The following is a 22,556-nucleotide window of genomic DNA, read 5'->3' as shown; positions in this document are numbered from 1 at the left end:
ATGTATCCTGTGGTCATTTCTATGACACCTATCACAGCACTAGTTGCCAGAAGTAACGGAATAAATTATTCTCCCAACAATGTCTACATTAACAAGATGCATGCCACATGACCAACATTTGAGACCCATTTAAGTTTAATGAGACCTATTGAAATTAATTTAAGCTTTTCCACTATCTGGATGCAAGACAAAGACCAGTATGTTGATGAATATCACAATGCTTACGAGGTACTTGGTTGTTACCAGCCAAGCCTGCTTATCTCTGCTGGCTCCTTCCTCTTGCAGCCCATGAGTTGACACAGCCTTGTCAACTCCCACTATTCTCTTTCCAAGAAGACTTTAGAGCTGCAGTAACATAGGAAACAGATTCTACTGTCAAGTTCAGCCTCATTTTAAGTTTCTAGCCCACATGACCACAGAAGGAAACTGTTCCTTAGACTGGACAAAGGTATGAACAAAGCATTCTGGTTGGTCCATATGTGTAAGCCACCATGGGTTGCCAGGGACTTCATTCTGGCAGCAGCAAGCACCAGCAGCTACTGTCAAACATGACTAATCAGAAGCTGGACCGTGACTACAACCTCTTTGGATCTCCTCACTGGATGTCACACCTCCAGGGCCAGATGCAGTCCAGCCCTTTGTCTTACAGCTTAGAAAGAGGAAAAAAAGTTTGCAAACTATGCTCTCCAATTCACAAAAGACAGGACAATTTTATTGGCAATTAAATTTCATTTCTTAAGAGTAATTTGTGTATATGTTTCAGGCAAAGTACCAATGTTTACCAACACTGGAAGAGTTTTGAGGTGGGGATAGAAGAATAGAAAGGTTTTTTACCCATTTAAACCATATTCTTGTTGTAAATAAGGGCTATCCACATTTTAGAGCCCCTCAAAGCTGCCTGGGAAACTATTCAATATATAAAGACACATTGCTGCTTTTTTCTTACACCTGTAAAAAGGGATTAGCAGTATAGCAAAACAAAGAAAAATTTTAAATATCTTGAGGGGAAAATGCTGCATGAGTATTGCTTTGAATGTAAACAAGAAAGTGAGTGAAAGCCAGGTGAACAGAAAATAAAAAAAATGTTTTAAAAAGTTAAAAGCTTGTAAACCCAATGCAAAAAAAAGTTACTGTCAAATTAAGACTGAAAAAGTTCAGGTAAAATTACTGTGATCAGGAATTGCTATTGCTCCTAATATTATCTGTGTTAGTACCAGATGAGATTTGCTGTATTTATTTCTTAACATATGACCTCTGCAGTTTCAGCCTTTGCTCTGCAGCTGTCCCGGATAGTGTCTCATGCAGGCTGCCTTTGTTTTAGGTAGTGGGTACACAGCACAAAGTCAAAACAAGCTCCTGAGCTTTCAGACTAACCCAGCCTGGTGTAACTAACACAGCTGCATTTGCCTATGAGCTGCTTAACTGGTTATGCAGGCTTTACAATGGCCCGCATAATAAAACCCTGATGTTTAAATGGTAAATATATTTCATTTTTACAACATACATATTATTTACATGTTATACAACGCTAAGAAAACTGGGGAACTTCTAACACATTGTCTTAAATGCAATTCTTTAAGATATTGACAGAAATACCAGTTTTGTAAACTTTTAGGCAGCAGCAGTTATATGTTTTTATCAAAGTACAATGAAAATAACTGCTTATAACTGGAACACTACAACAAAATAAATTTTATGTTGAACTTAGGTAAGCGGTAGCTTAAATAGTTTTGATTTTTGCTTTTCATCCTAAAGCTCCCACCATATATCTAGTGAAAGATGCTCACAAAAAAAGAGGCCTAAAACATTGTTGCTGTCTGTAGACTTTGTCCTTCACATTAAAAGGGTTTTCAAAGCAGTGACCTACTTAAATGCATTTTGTGTCTTGAATTTTAATATTTTTTTTTTCTGTAACAAAGAAACCTGCTGATTAAAGCTTTCTTTCAACATCTTCCATTCCTATTAGTGAAGTTTGGTTTGATTAAAACAGAGAGCAATTTTACCTCACATTCATTATTCATCCACTGATTTTTCAGGTCCGGAAGAAGAAATTGCCTATCAATCAAGAGTGATAACTTTCCAAAGCAGAATTTTACTGCCATTTTGTACATTAAGGCATATTCCATACAGGAATTTGGATAGTAGGAGACTTTCTGGGAAGTGCCAGTAGAGCTTCCTTATCCAACTGACTGAATTAAAACTGACAGCATCACTACATAAATATACCAGAATGCAAGTTTGCAAACTACAGTTGCATGACCTTAACTCTGACCAATCTCCTCAGCTGAACAGTATCTGTTGTAATGGATCCGCTGATGATTTAATTCAAATAAAAGGCCTTTGTTCCCTTTTTCCCTTGCTTTGTCCACACTGACATCACTGTCTAGAAAATCTCTAGAAGCAGCCCACAGAAGCCAAGAGATACAGTATGACAGAAAGCAAGTTATCACTCCCATCACACATTTTTGTTGTCTTTGACATACTTCTCTTTAAATTCATTTCTCAGCTCCATAACCTGGTCTCACCCATCTGGTCTTTTCTCTACCTTCTATCTGGCATTTCTAGCCTCACTGCTTATCCTCACTTGCAGTTTACTGAAGATTAAGCCAAGTTAACAATAGCACCCCAAACTGTGGAGCAAATTAGAAACTCAGAATGGCTCAAGGCCAGGGAGCTATAAAACCTTAGAGTCATTTCATGAGCAGAATTATTCACACTGAAGTAACTCCAAGTCCCGGAGTTTATGCTTCTTCCCCACAAGTGTCATGCACATGTGGTTAATAAATTAACCATGCGTACCGACCAAAGTCAATACTGCATAGATCACTGCTTTAGAAGAGTAACAGTGACTGAATCTCTGGAGACAGAAATTGTGTTTCTGTCTGAAAAGGAACAGTGTGGAGCAATGAAAAACAGTGACTGCTTATTGTGGAAGCGGAGAAGTGCTTTTCCAGGCACGAGGACGCTGGGAGGAAGGCTCAGCTTTGAGAATGCCAAGTTCCTAACATCAGCATTCTTGTGTGGTGGGGCTTTCAGCATTGGCACTGCTGTGGGAAGCTTCCAGTATCATGTTCGAGCATGGAAAATTCTCAATACTGCCTTCCTTGTTGGAGGACAGACAGATGTTACTTTGGTTTCTCATGTGCCCTGTGTTGTATGAGACAGCATGATGTAACACACTGTGGGTCTAGCAAAGTGTACAAAAGCTTTCATTTCCAGGAAGGAAAATTTAAAGATCCTAATTTCTTTCTTAAAACATTTGAAAGGCAGATCTCATTTTTTCCCATAGCAATAATTACACTTTCTCACTCCACCTGCTTTTCCACAATAATATTCTTCATATTCTTAGAACAGATATAAAAACAGATGCAACAGCAGATGCCTTACTGCAATTACATCACAAAATTTCCAAAGACTGTTCCAAAGTAATATTTTTCCATGAATGTGCTATATTAATGTTAAAACAGTGAAAATGTAAATAAAACTTACCTAAAGCTTTTTTCAACCCATTCCCCTACAATAACTGACAGAGAGTGTCTAGGTCAGTCTGGCATACAAGGAATGCTTTTACACCACAAATACCAATGGTTGTACTATGATTCACTCAGTACACACCAGTAGTGTAAAATTCTACGATCTTTTACAAAATTGCTTTATTAACTAGAACACACTTCACAAGTAGCTTTTATACAGAGGTGGCTCACCACAAAGTAAATGAGTGACCCATCTGGCAGCTTAACTCATGAAATAAAATAGTGCTTTCCACGTAAAATATGAAGTAAAGGCATTTTTAAAGCCGCATAACAAAACAACTCTGCAAAGTGGACAGATAGACCTACATAGAACTCAGTACCATAGAACCGAGAACATTAATTTGCTATGGAGAAGCAATGGCATACAGTCATAACGAGCCCAAACCAGAACATGAAACATTCCCCATGGAAATGTTTATTTTAGGAGGTAAGGAAGGCTAAGCTTTATTTGTATGCTAAACACTATCAAAAGTAATAGCCACATAAGTGAACTGGTACAAGGTTTTGGAGAATTGGCTTGGGAAGGCTTTGACATCTGCAGAGGGAAAGCATAATCTGTGGGTTGCTCTGTTAATTTACCTCCCAACTACCCTCTTCTGTAGGGGATTTTGGCTTTTAAGGGCTGCAGTTTGGGCAAACACACAAAGCTTAAAAAGAAACGGGGATAAAGCAGGCACTTACTTCCACATTAATGAATTGTTCCACATGAACCTGTACTTGTCAGAGGGAAAGAAGAAAGGCTTGAAGAACTGTACCTGATAAGTCCTTCTTATATTGAGCAACTCTGAATGGGGGAGACTGGAGATGAAGACATTGACCACTCTCACACCTGCAGCTACTCTATACTCTCACATAGCTTAGGGATTTGTTTTTCTTACCATTGAGGAAGGTTCTACTGAAGGCACCACATCTTCAGTAAAAATAACGTGCTTCTCACTAGGGCTATAAACTACACCTGAAAAAACAAGAGTGTTAAAACCCACTTAGATTACTAAGAATATCTACCCAAAGTAGAGAATTAGATGAAAATAATCACACAGAAGAAAACCAAAGTCAGCAAAACCAGTATAATGTAGTCTGGGGTGACATCGCAGTATAAGTGACTGTACGGAAACGTCACTTTTCTCCCCAAACCCAAAGGGCCAGATTTGCTGCTAGCGGTACACTTGAAAGCATTAATGCAAACCACAGGCATGTTTTGCATTAAAACCTCAGTTCGACCGAGATTGGGTCCCAGGCTTTCAACTGCTGCAGCTTGCACTTTACAGAGAGCACCAAGCTCGGAGAGGCGACACCTTCCCTTCTCAGCGCCGGTGCCTCTGCCGCGCTCTGAGTAGGGAAACCTACGTCTCACAATCAGCCCGGGTTCTTCCAAACCCCTCCAGCCTGGGAAAAGGGAGCTCTCTCTGCCCAGGGATCGCTACGAAACCAGACACTCTCCTTCCGTGGGAGACCCCGGACTGGAGCCGGGGGCTGGCACCACCGCAGCCCCTGTCCCGCGGCGGGGCGGGCCGGGCCAGCTAGGGCCCCAGGGATCGGGGCTCGCTTGGGCACCGAAACGCAACTTTCAGCCCAGTTTTACAGCCAGCCGCCGCTGCCCGCCAGACGCCCACCCCACGGAGGGAAGGACGGAGGGAGAGAGCGGCGGCGACGCTGCCTCGGCCGCCCTGAGCCGGGGCAGGCGGAGCGGAGGGAGCCGCCGCCGGCCCCGCTCCCTTTGTATTTTTAAACCACGCTGCGGCCCCCGCGCTCCGCCCAATCAGATCGGCCGCAGCCCCCGCCGGCCAATGGCAGGGGCCCCCGCGGTTTTTTAAACCGTCCCTCTCCCCCAATCGCCGCCCAGCGCGCTCCGCCCAGCCCCGCCCCCGCTCTCCTCACCCCAACCGGTTCCAACGGGTATAAGCGCCAACGTCCCCCTCGCGCTCGTCCTAGCCCGGGAGTAGCTCGGCCGCCGACGTCAGAGCGGCAGACAGCCAATCCCGTCCGGCTTCCGCGCCGGGGGGCGGAGCTTCAGGCAGTTTGAACCGGCGCGGCAGCCAATGGGCCGCGGCGGGGGCGGGCTCTCGGGCGCCGCGGGTCGGGTTGCTGTGGCGGGCAGTGCCGCGGAAAACAAGAGGCGGTAAGTGCGCGGCCGGGCACCATTCGGCAGCAGCACCTGAGGGAGCAGAGCCCCGCGCCGCCCGCTCCGCTCCGCTCAGCCAGGCAAGGCCCGCGCAGCGTCAGCGCGCCGCGAGGGACGGAGGGAGCGGGAAGGAGCGGACACCAGCGGCGGTCCTGGGCGCAGAGGCAGCGACGGGCTCCCGCGGCGGGCGGGCGGGCGGCACGCCCGGGGCTGAGGGGAGGATTCCTGGCGGGCGGGTGGGGCCGGGAGGGCGGCGGTGGCTCCGGCCCCGGCGGGGAGGGCCGGGGCACGGGCGGCGGGGCCGGGCGGGCTGCCCGCCGCGGCTGCCGCGGGGGGCGGGGAGAGGCGCCCGGCGGCGGAAGGTGCCGCGGTCCCGGCGGGGGGGCGCGGGCACGGGGGTTGCGGCGGGGCGGGGTCGGGCGCGCTGGGGCGGGAAGGCGCCGGCGGGCGAGAGGCGGGAACGGCCTGAGGCGCGGCCCCGCCTCACGCCGCCTCTCCGCCCACCTCCTACCTCCTCCCGCAGGGACCCGCCGCCGACCTCGCCATGGGCAAAGGCGACCCCAATAAGCCGCGGGGCAAGATGTCCTCGTACGCGTACTTCGTGCAGACGTGCCGCGAGGAGCACAAGAAGAAGCACCCGGACTCGTCCGTCAACTTCGCAGAGTTCTCGCGGAAGTGCTCGGAGCGGTGGAAGGTGAGCGGGGCCGGGCCGGGCCGTGCTGAGCCCTCACCGGACCAGCCCCCGCCCCTGCTGCGGGCTGCTGGGAAAAGATCCCTGGTAGCAGCTGCTGCTTAGGCGTTAGTGGGTCAGTAGCTGCTTTATCTCATCCAGACTCTTCTTTCCCCTCCGTGTGTCCACAGACAATGTCAAGCAAGGAAAAAGGAAAATTTGAAGAAATGGCTAAAGGAGACAAAGCTCGTTATGATAGGGAGATGAAAAACTATGTTCCTCCCAAAGGCGAGAAGAAGGGAAAGAAAAAGGACCCCAACGCTCCTAAAAGACCACCGTGAGTGTTTCTATGACTCCCTTCCCCCACAGAAAAAAAGTATTCTAATAGCTTGATACTTAACTTTAATCACTGTCTCTTGATGTAGGTCTGCGTTCTTCCTTTTCTGTTCTGAACACCGTCCGAAAATCAAAAACGAACATCCTGGCTTGTCTATTGGAGATACAGCAAAGAAACTAGGTGAAATGTGGTCTGAACAGTCGGCCAAAGATAAACAGCCATATGAACAGAAGGCTGCAAAACTAAAGGAGAAGTATGAAAAGGTACAGTAAAAGTAATACAAGAAAGTTAAAATAGTGGAGATCACTGTAAATATCTGACTTGTGTCTTGCACCCACACCATATGGGACTTGTAATTCTTAATGCTTTCCGTCAGCCTTTAGAAGACATGGAAAGGTGTGGTGGGGCAGACATCTGGAACCCTTACAGTGAACCTGGATGTGGGTTTTGCATGTCTAGAGATTTTACCAGTAAGATGCTTTACTACCAGAAAACAGGTCATCTGCTTGCTAAAATAAATATAGTCAGACTCCAAAGCACCATGGTAATTCTAAAATTCTTAAAACTGTCTGCATTGCATGTTCTTTTGCTTAAAGATTTAAGCATGAAAGTCCCAAGGTGGAAATTCTGCTTTCTTGCATGCGCTGGATCCGATCTATGCAGTACAGTAGTATTGAAATACCAAAGCAGTACAGATTTGTCTTCCGTGTTCTATTGCTAGCAACTTAAAAGCATTTTTCTTGCAGGATATTGCAGCATATCGTGCCAAGAGCAAGAGTGATGCAGGAAAGAAGGGCCCAGGTAGGCCTGCAGGATCTAAGAAGAAAGCAGAACCAGAGGAGGAGGAGGAAGAAGAGGAAGAGGATGAGGAAGAGGAGGAAGAAGATGAGGATGAAGAATAAATGAATGTCCTGCTGTAAAGATTTATGCTCGGAATCCAATATTTTGCTAAGAATGTGAACTCAAGTGCAGCTCATTGTTAGCTTCAGTATAAAAATCTGTACAGAATTGTGTATAGGTAATGTGGTTCTTTGTAGGGAGACTTCAGTTTATAATGTAAGCAGTAGCCAAGGGCTGCGAAAGTTCGGTTTGGAAAAACAAAAGTTGTTGAATGTTTCTGCTGTTTCTGCATATTTAATGGTTTTATTGAAATTCAGTGACTGATAGCCAGGTGTTTCCTTTTAGCTAAGTAAAACAAAGGTAGCTTAATAGCTGATCTTATATTTTGTAGTATTTTTGTTGCATTGTATTACTTTTATAACAGTTTTGTAATAAAATGTTGTACATTATTCTTTTTGTGTTCATGATGTTTCTGAGAGGCTAGGCACCCCCAGAGTGCTGGAATCCTGTGTGGGAACATGCAGTGTTCTTGGGCTCTTGCTGTTACTGCAAAACTGGCAAGTCCCTTAAGCATTGACTCCTGGAGCTTTTGCTACCACTTAAACTCCTTTAACTGATTTCCTCTCTCACTAACATTAGTTAAGACTGACACTTTCCTTACAGTAGCTTTGTCTGTGTTACCTTGTGGGTGAAAAAAAAATCCCTTAAGCAGTGAAGTTCTTGATAATTACTCCTGGGTTATCTTGTTTCCCCGGACTGCTGAAGCACAGGCCTTTGTTTTGGCATAGTAGCTGATAATGAGTGAATGTTTTGAACTTTCTCTTCCAGAGCTCAGGGTCACTGGCCTTGGCTATAAGACAGATGTGGTTAGAGGCATGTCTTCCCAGATGTTGCTACTCCTTCCCTCTGCCCCTGGCTCCAGTATTACTGGATTCTCATAAAATACACGGCTTGCAGAACAGCATGAAAAATGTTGGAATGTTACCTCCACACATGCCAGTAGATTCCTGCAGAAAGAGAAGGCATTTATATAGAACAAAGGCACTTGTATAGAATGGTCCTGATACGTTCCTGTTTGTGGTTGTAACAAGTTATACTATTTCTTGGCTTTCACTTTTTATTTTACTTTAATACATATAAAGGCTTAAATCTAGGTACCTAACTAGGTACCTAGTTTTCAACTAGGGAATTTGAGATCCTACAGCTAAACTAAATAGCTCAAGTTTAATTTGTTGAGCTAAATACCAGGAAATATCTTTTATTAGCCCTTGAAAAGCCCAGCCCTGAATGTGTAATGTCTAAAAAAATTAAGTAATATAAAGGGCAGGCTTCCAAGATTTTGTTTAAAATGTGTCCCTATTGTCCATTAGCTTATGAAGTAAGTTTGTGTCCCATCATTGTACTATGTGTAAGATAAAATGTGTTTTCAGGACATTACTACAGTAAATGTCACTGGGTAGGTCAAGCACTTTCTGAAACAGGCTTGAGAAAAACATGGAAATTAAGTAACTGTAAAGGCAATTAAAATATTTTTATACTGGAGTAGGTGTTAATCTTTGAGAGCCTTAGAAACCCAGAGTTGCTTTTTCTTCCTCACCCTGCCCCTGAGATATTTTAAGTGGCATCAGAAGGATTACCTGCTGTTTTGCATGTTGGACCTGCCAGAGATAACTTGGCACAGGTGAGATCAGTGGCTCCATTTTTCAGGCTCAGATTTCCTGAAGCTGCAGGCATAAACCAGAAGTGAGAGGCAGGACAGCACCTCCAGTGCTCAAGAACATTTTTTGCTGTAGAATTTGCAGTCCTACAGCACCTGTATCCTTAACTCAGAAATTCTTCCATCTAGAGGCAATTCCCTGTTACAGTGTGTTTCCAAGATCATGCTGATCTTGTTACCACATCCTGTTCGGACTTCCCTGTAGAAATGCACCATCATGTCCTCTCACTTCTAACAATCTCTCCCTGAATCAGAACAGTGATGCTTCATGAAGTCTTTCTGATAAGATTATTTAAATTTTCTGCAGTGAAGGGCTAAAGTCAGAGTACATTGACTAATTTGATTTTTTGAAATTTTTTTTTTAATTTGAAACAAAATATAACCCTTCAGGTGTCCTTACAAGTTGCAAACCAAAAACTCTGCATCAGGCTGATCTATCAACTGAGAACAATGCATGAATAAAGATAACATTTAAAAAAAAAACCTCATATTTTGTCCTTTTCGCAAGAAGGATGTTCAATATAAAAGCAAGTCGAAAAGAGTACATGAAAATTACTGCTTTCAAATTAAGCTTTAAAAAGTATGATGTGTCAGGTCAGGGAGTTCATGTAATGCCCATCTGTGAGCACTTGCTTGAAAGGACTAATAAGTAATCAAAGTGTAAGGGGAATGTTCAGTAAAGATAAGGCCATAGAAGAAAAGCTAAATTAGTTTTTCACATCACTGCTCAATACAGATGAACTTATGAAAAAACTCACTGGAGGTGAGCTGGGGAGTCTAAAACCAAAACTAAGTTTTACCCAAAATGGTTGGAGGCACTGGGAAGAACTCTCACATTTCATTACATGTTCAGCATAAAGACATCCCACACAGTAAAATAGACCGAAATACCACCAAAAGTAAGTCTGAGGTGGATAAAGAGGAAGAATGAGAGAATAACAAATGTAGGAAAACAGTTTTTAGAAAGTTCAAGTTATTTCTAAACCAGTAAGCCAAAAAAAACCCCCGCACATCAACAGACCAGACACAGCAACGTGTGGCAAAGCAAAAGAGCATCAGAGCAACATGAGAAAACAGATGAACAACTTTCAAACACATCTGTCATGTCTGAACTCCAACCAGCAACCAAGTCTCACACAGCCAGACACTCCTCCAAACAGTGGGATGAGGGAGAGAACTGGAATGGTAAAAGTAAGTTAACTCATGCCTTGAGATAGAAGCAGCTTCATAATTGAAATAAAATAATAATAAATGAATAAATTATACTGAAAAGGAAAATAACAAAAAGATAAAAAAATGCAAACGAAGAGATGCAAATGAAAAGCAACCATGCAGTAATGCCCAGCCAGTTTCCAAAAAGTGTCCTTCAGCCAGCTTTCACCCTTTCACCCTAGTTATATGCTGACTCTTATGGCATAGAATATCTGTTTGCTCAGTGGTAGGGCTTACCTGTCCCAGCTGTGTCCCCTTCCAGCTCCTTGTGCACTCCCAGCCTCCTTGCTGTCAGGTCAGTATGAGAAGCTGAAAAGTCCTTGACTAAGTGTAAACACTGCTCAGTGACAACTAAATCAACATTATCCTCCCCCTAAATCCAATACACGGCACTGTACCAGCTACTAGTAAGAAAATTAACTCATCCAAAACCTGTGCATCCACAGATCCAAGACGGCTGCCAAACTGTCCCAGGGATAATGCATGCTCAAGATACAGTAGCAATGTCTAGAAGAAAACTTTTTTAACCTTGTAGAGGGGTTTCAGGAAGTTTTCATGACAAAATTTTTTAATGGAAGAAGCATGGTAAAGTATCTGTCTCAAATCCAAGTGTAAAAGAACTTGAAACAAAATCACAGGACAGATGGTATTCATCCAAGAGGTCTAAGGAAATTCAAGCGATGAAATGGCTGAACTTTGAACTGTACTTTATATTTTTTTCATTTAAAACTGTCTTAAGTACTAGATGAATGGAAGGTCACAAATACGATGCTAATTTTTAGAAAACATTCTGTGGAGATGCAGAGAGCTTCAGACCAGGAATGTCCATATGACAAGTTGGTAGGAGCCACAGTACAGCTGAGAATTGCTGGACAAATGGCTAAATAGAACTTGTGATTTCCCAAGAGGAAATCACATTCCATAGAGCTGTAAATATTCTTTGAAGAAATCTGTGAACCTTAAGGTAAAGGAGATCAGGTAGGTTTGATCTACTTGACCTTTTCTGGTCTACTTCTCATAAAAGAAATAAATCACCATTGAAGATCTTGCATGAATAACAAGAGCTAACAGTGAAGATCTGCAAAGTCAGCCTGCAGCCTGAAGTGACAGGAACAGTAAAACCAGAAGGTGAGATATGGTGTTAGTACAAATTGTATTACATGCTAATATGTGCTCCCCTTTCACATGTGAAGGGGGAAAAGCAGGCCTAACATTTAAGTTACGGGTAATATGAGGTAATATTACATTAGTCTAGAGGAGATGCTGGAGCTGTAACAGATAATTCTGTGAAGATATAATGAATGTTTGCTAGGAAAGCAAATAGCACGTTAGGCATTATCAGGTAAAAGAGTTACAAACAAAACACATATTCAGTATTGCATTATCATTTTCCTGGAGAAATAGGAGGTTTCCTTTTTCTTAGGTCATCAAAGAACAAAGCCTATTTACAAAGCTGGTCTTATTTTTCCAAAGCTAAACCTATGGTCTGGAAAATTGTAAATACGCGTGCGTGTGTGTGTGTGTGTGTGTGTGTGTGTGTGTCTTGATTAGAACAGATACAGACCTGGGAACTGTATATATTCAGTATATATAGGCTTTAAAACTCCTAGAACACTAATGAAGTTGCAAATGATTGTGGAGAGAAAATCACAAAAAAACAAAACAAAACAAAACAAAACAAAAAAAAAAAAAAAAAAAGAAATAGGAGTTTTACCTTTGATTAGCCCATGATGTATTGAACTTTTCCATAACAGTTTATCATAGGCATCTGGTCTATAACATTGGTACATAATCTAGTACATATTGTTCAGTGATGGATTATTTGCTGTGGTAGTGACAATTGCTGATCTCACTTCACTCGCCTTAGTATAGATTTATTTTTCTGTTTGTTTTCTCATTTTGGCTTCTATTTCTTTACACATCCTGAAATATCTAAGTGTTTGGCCAGCAAGCTTTGCATGTCCAGAAATTGCTGGGCCTCTTGTATGAGCTGCATGACAATCCATCTGCTTTTCCATGATCCTATTTGAATCCAATGTCAAGAATCCCATAACAGAGCCCAGATGCTGAGCTCACTGCTGCATTCTCCAATGCACACAGCCCTTCAGGGATACATTAAGTCTCCTAACTGTGGAGTAACATAAGATTCAGATCTACCTGATAAAAAAAGATGACTCCCTACACAAAATCCTCAAATTACTTAATTGTCACAGGCCAACACCAACTAGTAAGTGAACCTGTACATTGCTCTGATTATCCTGACAACCTGAAACCAACTATCTCCTTTAGTCTCAGTGTTGGAGAGGCTCATGATGTTCCAGGACTGAATATGAAGTCAACCACCAGAAAAATCTTTATAGCTAGCAGATCCAGGGTTCCACTGGTAAGTTGTATGGCTACTGTCAGTATTTCCTGGCCCAAACGTCTAATGGTAAAGTTTGTACCCATAAATAATTTCTTCAGCAGAGCTGGAGGGATGATGTTTGTATGGACAAGACCACAACATTCTGAAAGGCCCTTTGAAAAATGAGTGGTTATTGATGTTCTTGTCAGTGCTGCTACCTTGAAACCAGCTCCTGACAGACTGAACTCTCCACTGACCTAGCACTGACTACCCCTTCAGGAATTAAGACCTTTAACAAGCTTCATAATTCACCTATATCTCACTGATTTGTCACAGGAGTGGAGTGCACTGCAGAGCCAGCATGCCTCTTCAGAAACATTAAAACTTTTTGCATAAGTCAGATGATACATGACTGAAGTCTGCCTAGACTAAAGCAGTCATTGGAGAAATTCTATACTATTAAATAGAAAAGCCATCTCTAGTCAGAAAGTGCCTGAATTATATCATGCCAGAAGCAGAGACAAGGTTAGACATGTATCCTTGCAGCATCCTTTCACTGCCCTGCACCTTTTGACCACAATGATCCTTCTGACCTCTGAGTGAGATAGGCTGCTGTGCTACCTAGACTTTTGATCTGATCTTGCATGTGCTTAGTGTTTTAATGTTATGATCAGTTCTTATCCTAATTCAAAATATTTTTCAGCTTGCCCATAATTCTGGAACATGGACACCATTTTTCTCATACTGACTTGGAAGATAATGGGATAATGTTACAGGAAAAAAAAACCCAGGAGTGTTTATCTCCAGCTGGAAATGGCCCATTCAATATTACTTTATCCTCAAAAGCTTTAGTATCAATAGTAACCAGACCCTACTCTGCTACAGGGTTACAGAAATAGTTTTCCTCAGCAACACCTCATACCATCCTACCTTCTCTCCCAGATGGTTGGAGAGACAGCTTTCCTTCCCATTGCCAGGTTGTTTAGCTGTATCTCTAGAGGTTCCTTGGCATCTTCAGGACAGGCAGGACTTCAGTGCATTCCTCAATGCAATCGAAAGAGCAGCATGACTAGAAGCCTTCCAGAGCTGGGCACGCTTTCTCTCTTGGTCAGCTTCCCCAAATCTCTGCTTCTTAGGAACTCAAAAGAATCTTCCAGAAGGCTTCTACTTTCATCCAGTTCTGCTTTCTTCCAGAGTTTCTGTTGCCTCAGAAATAAAAACACAAAACCTGCATTTGTAGCTGTCTGTTGGACAATTGTGATGGCCTTGAGGGCTCTGGCAAGGTGCTGCAGCCATCCCACAGGCTCAGGCTGGCACAGCTTGCATTGCCAGGCAGGGCTCAGGGTCTCCTGTGCAGAATGACACGGTGGGACAAAGTCCCTGGCTGTATGGAGAGGTGTTTTCATCAGCTTGCAGTGGGGTGTTTTCACGACCAGCCCTCAGAAGTGCCAGTACCAGTCTCCATGGCTCTGGCCCAGCTGTTTCCCACAAGTGCTAATGCAGTTTCCCGTGGCAGGTCTAACTCAGGGAACATGCACCCTCACACACAGATGATTCAGAAGACCTACTCCTGTCTAATGTCAGGGCTACTAGAAAGATACTGCCCTACATTATTTTCCTGGGGAAATCCTCCCACAAATTTCAAGGGGAAAGGCTGTATTTGGATTCCTATTTCCACCTTAGTGCCTTCACATGGTTCGCAAAGCCCATTCCAAGCTGTGCTTCTTCATCTGAAGGCTGTAGCTAAACAGCAGTCTGGGCATGCTGCCTTCTTAGCTGACACACACTGCCACCAGCAGCCCTTTCCAGGGAAGTATAATATCATCTCTCCATTCATTTTCCCTTTCCCAGGGATGCTCAGCCAGAAGGCTGCTATTGCCATCATGCTTATCTCAGGCATTAGTGTGTTTGTTTTTCATTATGAATTACAGCTATGCTACTTCTCCCACCTTTCTGGGTTTTTTTTTTTTTTTTTACTCCTGCACAAGAAACATCATTTGAATATTAGATCACTGGAGGCAGATCTGCTTTCACACTGAATGATTGCATTCACGAGAGCTGCTGGACACACCCAGCCCTCAGCCCTGCTTTAGCTGCACTCCACTTCAGAGAGGGCACTGTTCCTGTCCCTAAAACAATCGTGTTTCTTCTCTGTGAAGCAAATTAATAGGAAAAAGTAGGGCTCTAACATGCAAACAAACCTTTTCATCTTGGTGTTTCAGCAGCTCTAACTCCTCCTTACAGACTTGGATGCCTGTCACCTTCATTGACCTGTTGACTGAAGGAACATGCATTTTTCATCAGTCAGTTCAGCCACCCACCAGCCACCACAGACCACTGCTTTGCTGGAGAGTCTCCATCCACAATGATATTCAGAAAAGCCACAGAGTAGTGCAATGAGGTAAAAATCCCAAGGGTTGTGCAGACACCTTAGTTTTAATATCACCAGGCCCCACATTATTTGGTCCTGGAGAACACTTCATTAGCTCCTCCATATAAAGAACACATCAGATTTTTAAGATTTTAAAAAACAAAGGTTACTAACCATTACCTGGGTTACTGGGATGTAAAATCCATATGAACACTTCTTCCTGCTATTGCTCCACAGCAGTTCCCACAGCTGAGGGTGTGACGAGGGGGACAGCTCACACCAGTGCACACACCTGGGGCAGCAGTGAGGCCCCATGACAGGAGGGCCAAACTGGTTTCAGACTTCAGGGGTCACTTACGGTTTATGCTTTGGGTTTTATTCAAAACCCAAGGGAGCCAAAATCACCTACATTTTTTGACAGCCTATCACTTTCTCTAACTAGATTCGTTCTACGTAGACTCCTTTTATATAGTGCCAGCCAAGCTACACAATTTACAGATCCAACATTGCAGGAGTTCAGAGTAGGCTTGAAGGGTAAGTAAAGTCAACAGCCACAGGACCAAATGCTGGCAACCACTTCTAATGTTCCCTGAAAATACTTATTACCCTGGAAGATAACCACTGACACTTCTCAGATTATTCTCATTAAAGTAAGCAGGATAAAATTCCAGAACACAGCAGGACCTACTATTCTCATGACTTTCATAGCAATGAGAACAACCAGAAATAGAAAATTTGCCAATTTGTTTTCCCTTATTTCTTTTCACCTATTACAGTTGATGGATCTAAGCTCAGCAGCAGGGGACAAACAATAAATGCTTTTACAGAAATAAAGCTTATGTTCAAAAGTGTAGATAATTTTTTCTTCATGTTCTTAAACTCTCCTTATTACTTTGCCTCCATAGATTCTTGCAAAATTTGATGGTTTTTAAAGTAAAAGGAAAATTGTGCTTTATAAACAGCAAAATCTACCAAAACATCTTTTGTGTTTTACGGGCAGTGGTATGTTTTGCTTTTTCTTGCAAGAAGGCTCACAGATCAAGAGTTAAGCATAAAATTTTAACATCTCTGGCATGGTGTAATAGATCTCAAGTTTCTTGACGTAGTTTTAGAGCAGTAAGTGGATAGGTTTTGGCTTTCGGGACTGCAGTTTGGAGGCAAATGGTATGGAAGAAGCAGGCAGTAGTGAAGGAGATTGACTGGCAGTAGGGAAAGAGAATGCACTGATTCTAGGAATCCATCAGTGGGAACAAAGTCTTTGGTACTGTCCTAAGCGTGCAGTAGGTTCTCCTGGGGCCAGGATCTCTGGTAATAAAGAAAGATGTCCCCTCCTTCCTATCAGTCCCTGTTTCCATACATAAAAAGGTGCTGCCTGCAGGAATGGCCTGTGCTATAACTGCAGGGTTTTGTCAAAAGAGCCTTTTGAAATCTGAATACTCAAAAGTTCTCTGACTGATATGGCTGGGAAGCAAGAATCCCATTTGTGAAAAAAGCCCTGTAGATTTCAGCACTTAGGTTTGCTCTTAGAATTTGTCTCTTTCATGCCCTGATTTAATTACATCCTCCTTTGCTAAGGAACCTTCTGAGGAAAAAATAAAGTTTGGTTGAAACATGTCTCTTGAAACATGGTGGTTTGGTTGAAACATGGTGGAAGCATAAATGAACTAAGATAAGACACAGTAAAAACAATACAAACTAGACCTGGCCTTTGGTTCTATTCTCAAGTTCATTTTCTATGAACATATTAAATCTACCTAATTCTATCAGGGCGGGTGATACAAAAATCCAAATGTGTCCATGTGGCAGTTCTCAGTGGGAATTTAAGCTTTCATTTCACTGGGAAAAAATCTGAGTCCCCACAGATGCAACAAAAAGTACCTAGATAGAACTTAAACTGCATTTAATATTTTTAAGTTTGCAACATTTAAGTTTTTTAGGTTTTGAGATATGGGGATTTCTGTAAAGATAATAATCAATCTTTACTCTGCAAAAGTATAGTAAAACAAAAAATTCAAATATTTTATTTACTTCACCTAAAAAACAAGCAACCCATGAGTAAGATATACATAGGTTTCCCAGATTTTTCCCTAATAAATTTTTTAAAGATTTATACAATTTCTACAGAAACATACAGTGTATCAAAATCTGCATAAATCAAATTTATAAAATATGTAGAAATGCATAGTGATATTATCATCAACTTACAAAGCAAGAATATGGGAATTATTTTTTTCCAAGCCGGCTATAGTAGGAAAGTCATTACAGCAACAGCTTCTTATGATCTCATGTTTTGTAAGGTTTCAGTCTCACATACAGATTCATATTCACATACAGCATCAGCTTTCAATGAATTGCACGTAATACCCATTTAAAATGCACACCTGCACAATTTATGTGCCACCATTCTTTCTCTTATGCATAGTTGTATGATTAAATTAATCTACCCAACACACAAATGGAGTCAGTTTTCACACACACAAGGAACAAGTACCAGCACAAAACCTTCTTTTCATTTTTTCCAGTTTCTCCCTCCTTTATTTCCTATTTTTCATAGCTCTGAAAGGATAGATGAGTTTAAAGAAACTAGGAAAGATCCCAAATTAATAGATCAGTGCTGACAGCCCTATAAAGATCCAACTCTGTCACCAAATATGATACATAACCCTTGTTAACATCAATGGAAACTGCATGCAATGCTATTCTAGACTTCAGGGAAGTATTTAGTCATACTTAATTGTGTGACATGTTATAGGGATAACAGTTATGGAATCAGTACACTGATGTCAACATTTAAGTTACAAAATCTAGAGAAAGGAAGTGAGGATAAGTCATTTCCTCTCCACCTCTGTATTCATTCAGAGTGAATATTTATATTCCTAAAGGAGTTCCCATCAACTCCTTTCCAGAACATTTTTAGAAACAACTTCTTCACATTCTACTCTGTACACTATAGCACCAAGCAGTTGGTTTTTCGTGTTTGCAATCCCTCTGGAGACGTTGTGAATGACAGAAATAACAAGAAAATTAGTACAAACAGTGTGATTTCAGGATTTCCATTTCTCTTTTGGAATCTAAATCTGGCACCCAAACTGGCTGACAGATGTCCTCGTGATGAATTACACAGATGTGTTAAGTAGCTGGATGTTTTTTGCCTAATTAAAAGTTTTAGTCCACCTCTAAGTGATTTCCATTTAAAATAGCAGTATAAATGAAATATTTGATTCTTTCCAAGTTTTACATAATTGTGCAGCTTGTTTGTTGTTGTTGATTTTAATTATTTTTATGTAAGGCATGGTTTAAACAAGCAAATTAGTGCTTATAAATTCTTAACTGGATTCATGAGGGTGCTTACCTCCATCAAATTGTACCACATTAGCACTAAACTTGACAGTCTTCCTTCCACCGTACCAAGCATTCAGTCGGAGCAGAGCAGCCAAACTGGCAATAGAAATTTGTCTTCATTAGCACAGTAATTACATAGGGTGGTACGGATGGTCCCTACCCCTGGTGACAGTTCAGAACAACCCACTGTAAATTTCCAACAAATGCTTTCCTTGTGAAAGAGAGAAATGAAAGAGGCACTAAATATGTTGAAATTCATCTTCCAAAAAAGCAGCATGACTGTGAGAGAAGGCCACCCTGGCTAATAACCTGTGGCAGTGCTTAGTAAGATGTAAAATTAAATAAAAATATACAACAGGTTGATAATCACCAAGTTCTATGAAAATCTGATTACTACAACCTTTTCAAGTGTGTGTAAAAAAACTGCCTTCAGACCCCTGAGTGTAATCCCAAAGAAGACGACAACGCTTTTAACTATGTTCCTATGAACCATAGCTAACAGCACATTAATTTACCAACATCTTGAAACAAAAAGATGTAAACATCTACAGAGTTTAAGGTAAAGCAGTTTTGTAAACATTAACTGCGGATGATAATGTTATTGTAATAATCACAGTTCCTCTATGTCCTTCATCCAAGCCAGGAGGCTCACAGCTGTACAAAGTTAATAACTGCAGCAGTTTTCAGGCTATTTTCAGTCCTGTACAAATGAATGTGTCAGTAGGTAGGTTTTGTCTGTCTACACACTAAGGATGTTGTTCATTTCCCATTTTTGTGTTGCTTTACTGGAGTCACACTCTGAAATGAAAACTTGATGGAGGACTTCGGAGCGATCCAAGCACTTCCCTGATGGAATGTGAGTAAATCTGTGCAGATTCTGAAAGACAAAACCATCAGGAAAATGTGTTGGGTTTTTGTGTTGGGTTTATTTTCTTTTTTTGGTATTTTTTTTAAACACTTTCTTTACATCTGCAATATAGTTATTTACAAATCCAGTTTTCAGCATCCCAAAACAGATCAGATCTACACTCATTTTACTATTTGGTAAACATAGCACTTTGCAGCCTTCATATTAAATCTTTGGTTCCTGTAGGTCCTCTTGACATGCCTCCTGTTTCTCTTAGGCAACAAACTGCTAACAAAATAAGCAAAACTCTATCTAAAATGCTTCTAGCCTTTTCATCCATCCTGTAACCAAACTAGAAGATTAACTATTGAGGACAGCTCTATGAGGACTTCACTGGGCAGGTCCTCCTCCAGTGAGCCCCCAAAGAAAACAAATGCACAACAGCAACATTAACAGCACAGGAGTAAAAAAAGGTACTAACTTGGCTCCCTGTTTGGCTGGCAGAAGAAGGAGTAAAGAGTGTAAGAGTTAAGTCTGGCTTCTGGAGCAACAGGAGGCTGCCTAAGGAAGTACAAACCTATTGCGCCAGGCACACTCAGGCTGACTCTCGCACGTCTGTCTCCTTCCACACCCACTGTGCTCCCATGCTCCACTCTCCTGCATTTGGTCTGTGACTCCTCTCCTGCTTGCTGACCCCGTGTGCCAGAGGCATCCCTGACTCACTGACTGGCTGCATCCAGTGTGGAGGGGAAGGGAGCAGAAGCAAGCCTATGGCACTGAGGGGCTGGGGCTCTGCAGCCCTGCCCCGTGCACACACATATCCCTGGCATGGGGACCCTCTCCATCACCCCCACACACATGTGCACAGCCAAATGTTCATTCACATCAATACTTGGCTCCTGCTGTGTGGCCAGATGTGGAGGTCCTCTAGTTGGAGAGACAAATGGATATCTAAACAAAAGCAACAGGCAGACCACCACCAACCCTGTTCTTGATGTTTGCTTACAGGCACTGAAAGCCCTGCTACTGCTCAGTGCTCAAGCAGCACATGTTACACTCACCAAACTGGCACACTGTTTCAGAGACAGCCAACTGACCAACCAGAAAAAATTTCCTTGCAGCATTAATTTACACAAGGCCACAACATTTTTCAGCAGTCTGTAAGTGTCTCATTCCTTACACCTTCACCATTAGCAGAAACAGTTATTCCCTCTGTACCGCACAGCAGTGTGCCCAATTCCTAGTATTTGGTTACACACCCTTGGTGGTCCTTTCATTCTTATCCTCCCTTTTTTTTTTTCTTTCTAGAAGCCAGTCAGTGTTTTGTTCTACAGCCCAGACTGTGCTTACTGGGCTTCCTTATAACTTGTGATAATAAGCAAACAATTACACAACTGGTGCTAGTGCAGAGGAAATGGATCTTGCATAAATGAAATTCTTAGAAAGAAGCCAAGTAACATGCTGGGACATACTAGAATGGCTGGACAGTTAAAAACTGCTACATATTATTCTGCTGAAATATTAAAGCTGAAATTGGAACTTACCTGCCACTGCTTATTGATTTTTACATTTCATGTTTAAAAAAAAATTGTCTGTCTATCCAGCACAAGGAAGCTGGGCTGGATGGAGATGGCATTGTGGTACCTGATATTTCCTAACTCTATGCAAACACCAGAAAATGTGGAGTAGCTTAAAGAATAACAAATAGATTTCACTGCTCTCAACTGTACCTGCATCTTTCAGACAAAGAATAAAGAATCCAGATAACCAGCTAATGAATTAATAAATATGCAATATGCCAGCCATATAAGCTGAAGAAAAATTGACATAGAATAGTTTCTTAGACGTAGAACCAAGTTATATGTGGCTATATCCAAGGATAACGTCACCCCTAGACTATTCAGTCTCACTTTCTTAAGAGACAAACAGAAATAGAAACTTAGGTATTTTTTAAAGCAACACTAACAAAACTTATATGAATAGAAGACTTACAGATGTAATGACTAAATAGAGTGTAGCAGCGCTCACAAGTATATCAGCCAACATTCCAAGTCCTTATTAAAAATTTATAGATTTTGCAGTAGCATTATAACAGCACCACACCCAGGATTAAGAACAGAGCATGTTATTATTACTAGAGAATGGCTAATGAACAGGAAGTGAAATACTGAAGCAGACAAAGACAACACAAAAAGACAGAGTAATCTTACGTTTACCTGTTTCTATGTAGGCTTAAAAATATCTTCAGTCTTTAAAGAGAGAAACACTTCAGTTTAGACTGCCCAAAATGAGACCTAATACTGACCCTAGCTTCTAAATGCACTCCAGCATTTAAGCCATCTTCTCACAGCATATATGAGATAACAAGAGTTTCTTGATATAGAGCATACAAGCAGAGAGGGTGATGGCACTAAAAGCTTTTATAAAGTCTGTCACTAGTAGTGGACATGCTCTTGGCTTCCTCTGAGACACCTGCTAACTCCTAATGTCGCTGTGGCAACAAATGTAGCCTCATGGAGTTTTCCTTAAAGATTTTGCTACAGAAGACAGAAACTAGATTCACTAAATGAAAGGATCTTTTACTTGAGGAAGTTTTTCTAGCAAGCATGTATTTCTGAGAATGTGCCATTAAAAATGTACTCCATTCAATTAACCTTGTCATAGATCTTTAATTTTAGATACACATAAAACAATTTTTAAAGGTGCAAAAAACCCCAGTATGAAATCTAAAAATTTATTTTCTTCTATATATCTGTTGCATACCTTGAAGAATTGCCACTCCTTGAATTCATTCTGATTACAGTGTGTAATCATAATTTTGGATCCATCTGGTCCTTTAGTTAAGCACTGATCATACTGCATGAGTTGATTTGCTTCGTTGATTCGGAAAAGCTAACGGAAAAGAAAATGCCATTTTCATAACAGTTGACTCAACAACCATTTTATGCACACTGCAAATACACTGAAATTGCAACATTGAAAATATTTTCTGTTTTTATTACACCTGTCTTTCATAAGGGTTCTTTATTTTGCGTAACACACTATTACTATCACAATACTAAATTTCATGGTTAACTTTCCTGTAGGACTTAGGAAACCAAGAAACTTAAACAGAAAGACAAAAATGGTAAAGGGATTCCTATTCAGGGACTTCTAGAAGTGTTTTATTACAAACCTTTGTATGATTTGATGGCCAAACAACCCATTATCTTTATAAAATC

The 22,556-nt window shown here is 41.7% G+C and overlaps 2 protein-coding genes across 4 annotated transcripts in view; one reads left to right on the top strand and one right to left on the bottom strand.

Annotated features, from left to right (window-relative positions):
* The first annotated feature begins 5,573 nt into the window (after nucleotides 1-5,573).
* Nucleotides 5,574-7,951, top strand: HMGB2 (high mobility group box 2). 2 transcript variants are annotated; one of them, XM_053975598.1, is made up of 5 exons: nucleotides 5,574-5,652; nucleotides 6,179-6,349; nucleotides 6,517-6,662; nucleotides 6,751-6,925; nucleotides 7,409-7,951. In XM_053975598.1, the coding sequence occupies exons 2-5, from the start codon at nucleotides 6,200-6,202 to the stop codon at nucleotides 7,562-7,564; spliced, it is 627 nt and encodes a 208-aa protein (XP_053831573.1). In that variant the 5' UTR covers nucleotides 5,574-5,652; nucleotides 6,179-6,199; the 3' UTR covers nucleotides 7,565-7,951. The 2 variants fall into 2 exon arrangements, with proteins under 2 accessions (XP_053831573.1, XP_053831572.1); XM_053975597.1 differs by lacking the exon at nucleotides 5,574-5,652 and adding an exon at nucleotides 5,656-5,735.
* Nucleotides 7,952-17,139: 9,188 nt separating this feature from the next.
* The window catches only part of GALNT7 (polypeptide N-acetylgalactosaminyltransferase 7), a 68,803-nt gene continuing 63,386 nt past the window's right edge, over nucleotides 17,140-22,556 (bottom strand). For both annotated transcript variants that reach the window (XM_053976618.1, XM_053976617.1), the window contains exons 11-12: nucleotides 22,099-22,227; nucleotides 17,140-19,365 (exon numbers count right to left, since the gene is read on the bottom strand). In XM_053976618.1, coding sequence (XP_053832593.1) covers nucleotides 19,228-19,365; nucleotides 22,099-22,227 — 267 coding nt within the window. In that variant the 3' untranslated portion in view covers nucleotides 17,140-19,227. The remainder of the gene's footprint in view (nucleotides 19,366-22,098; nucleotides 22,228-22,556) is intronic.

Source organism: Vidua macroura, chromosome 4, assembly GCF_024509145.1.
Source record: "Vidua macroura isolate BioBank_ID:100142 chromosome 4, ASM2450914v1, whole genome shotgun sequence".
NCBI classification, from domain to species: Eukaryota; Metazoa; Chordata; class Aves; order Passeriformes; family Viduidae; genus Vidua; species Vidua macroura.
Note: the sequence above shows the minus strand (reverse complement) of the source record. Positions and strands in the feature narration are given on the sequence as shown.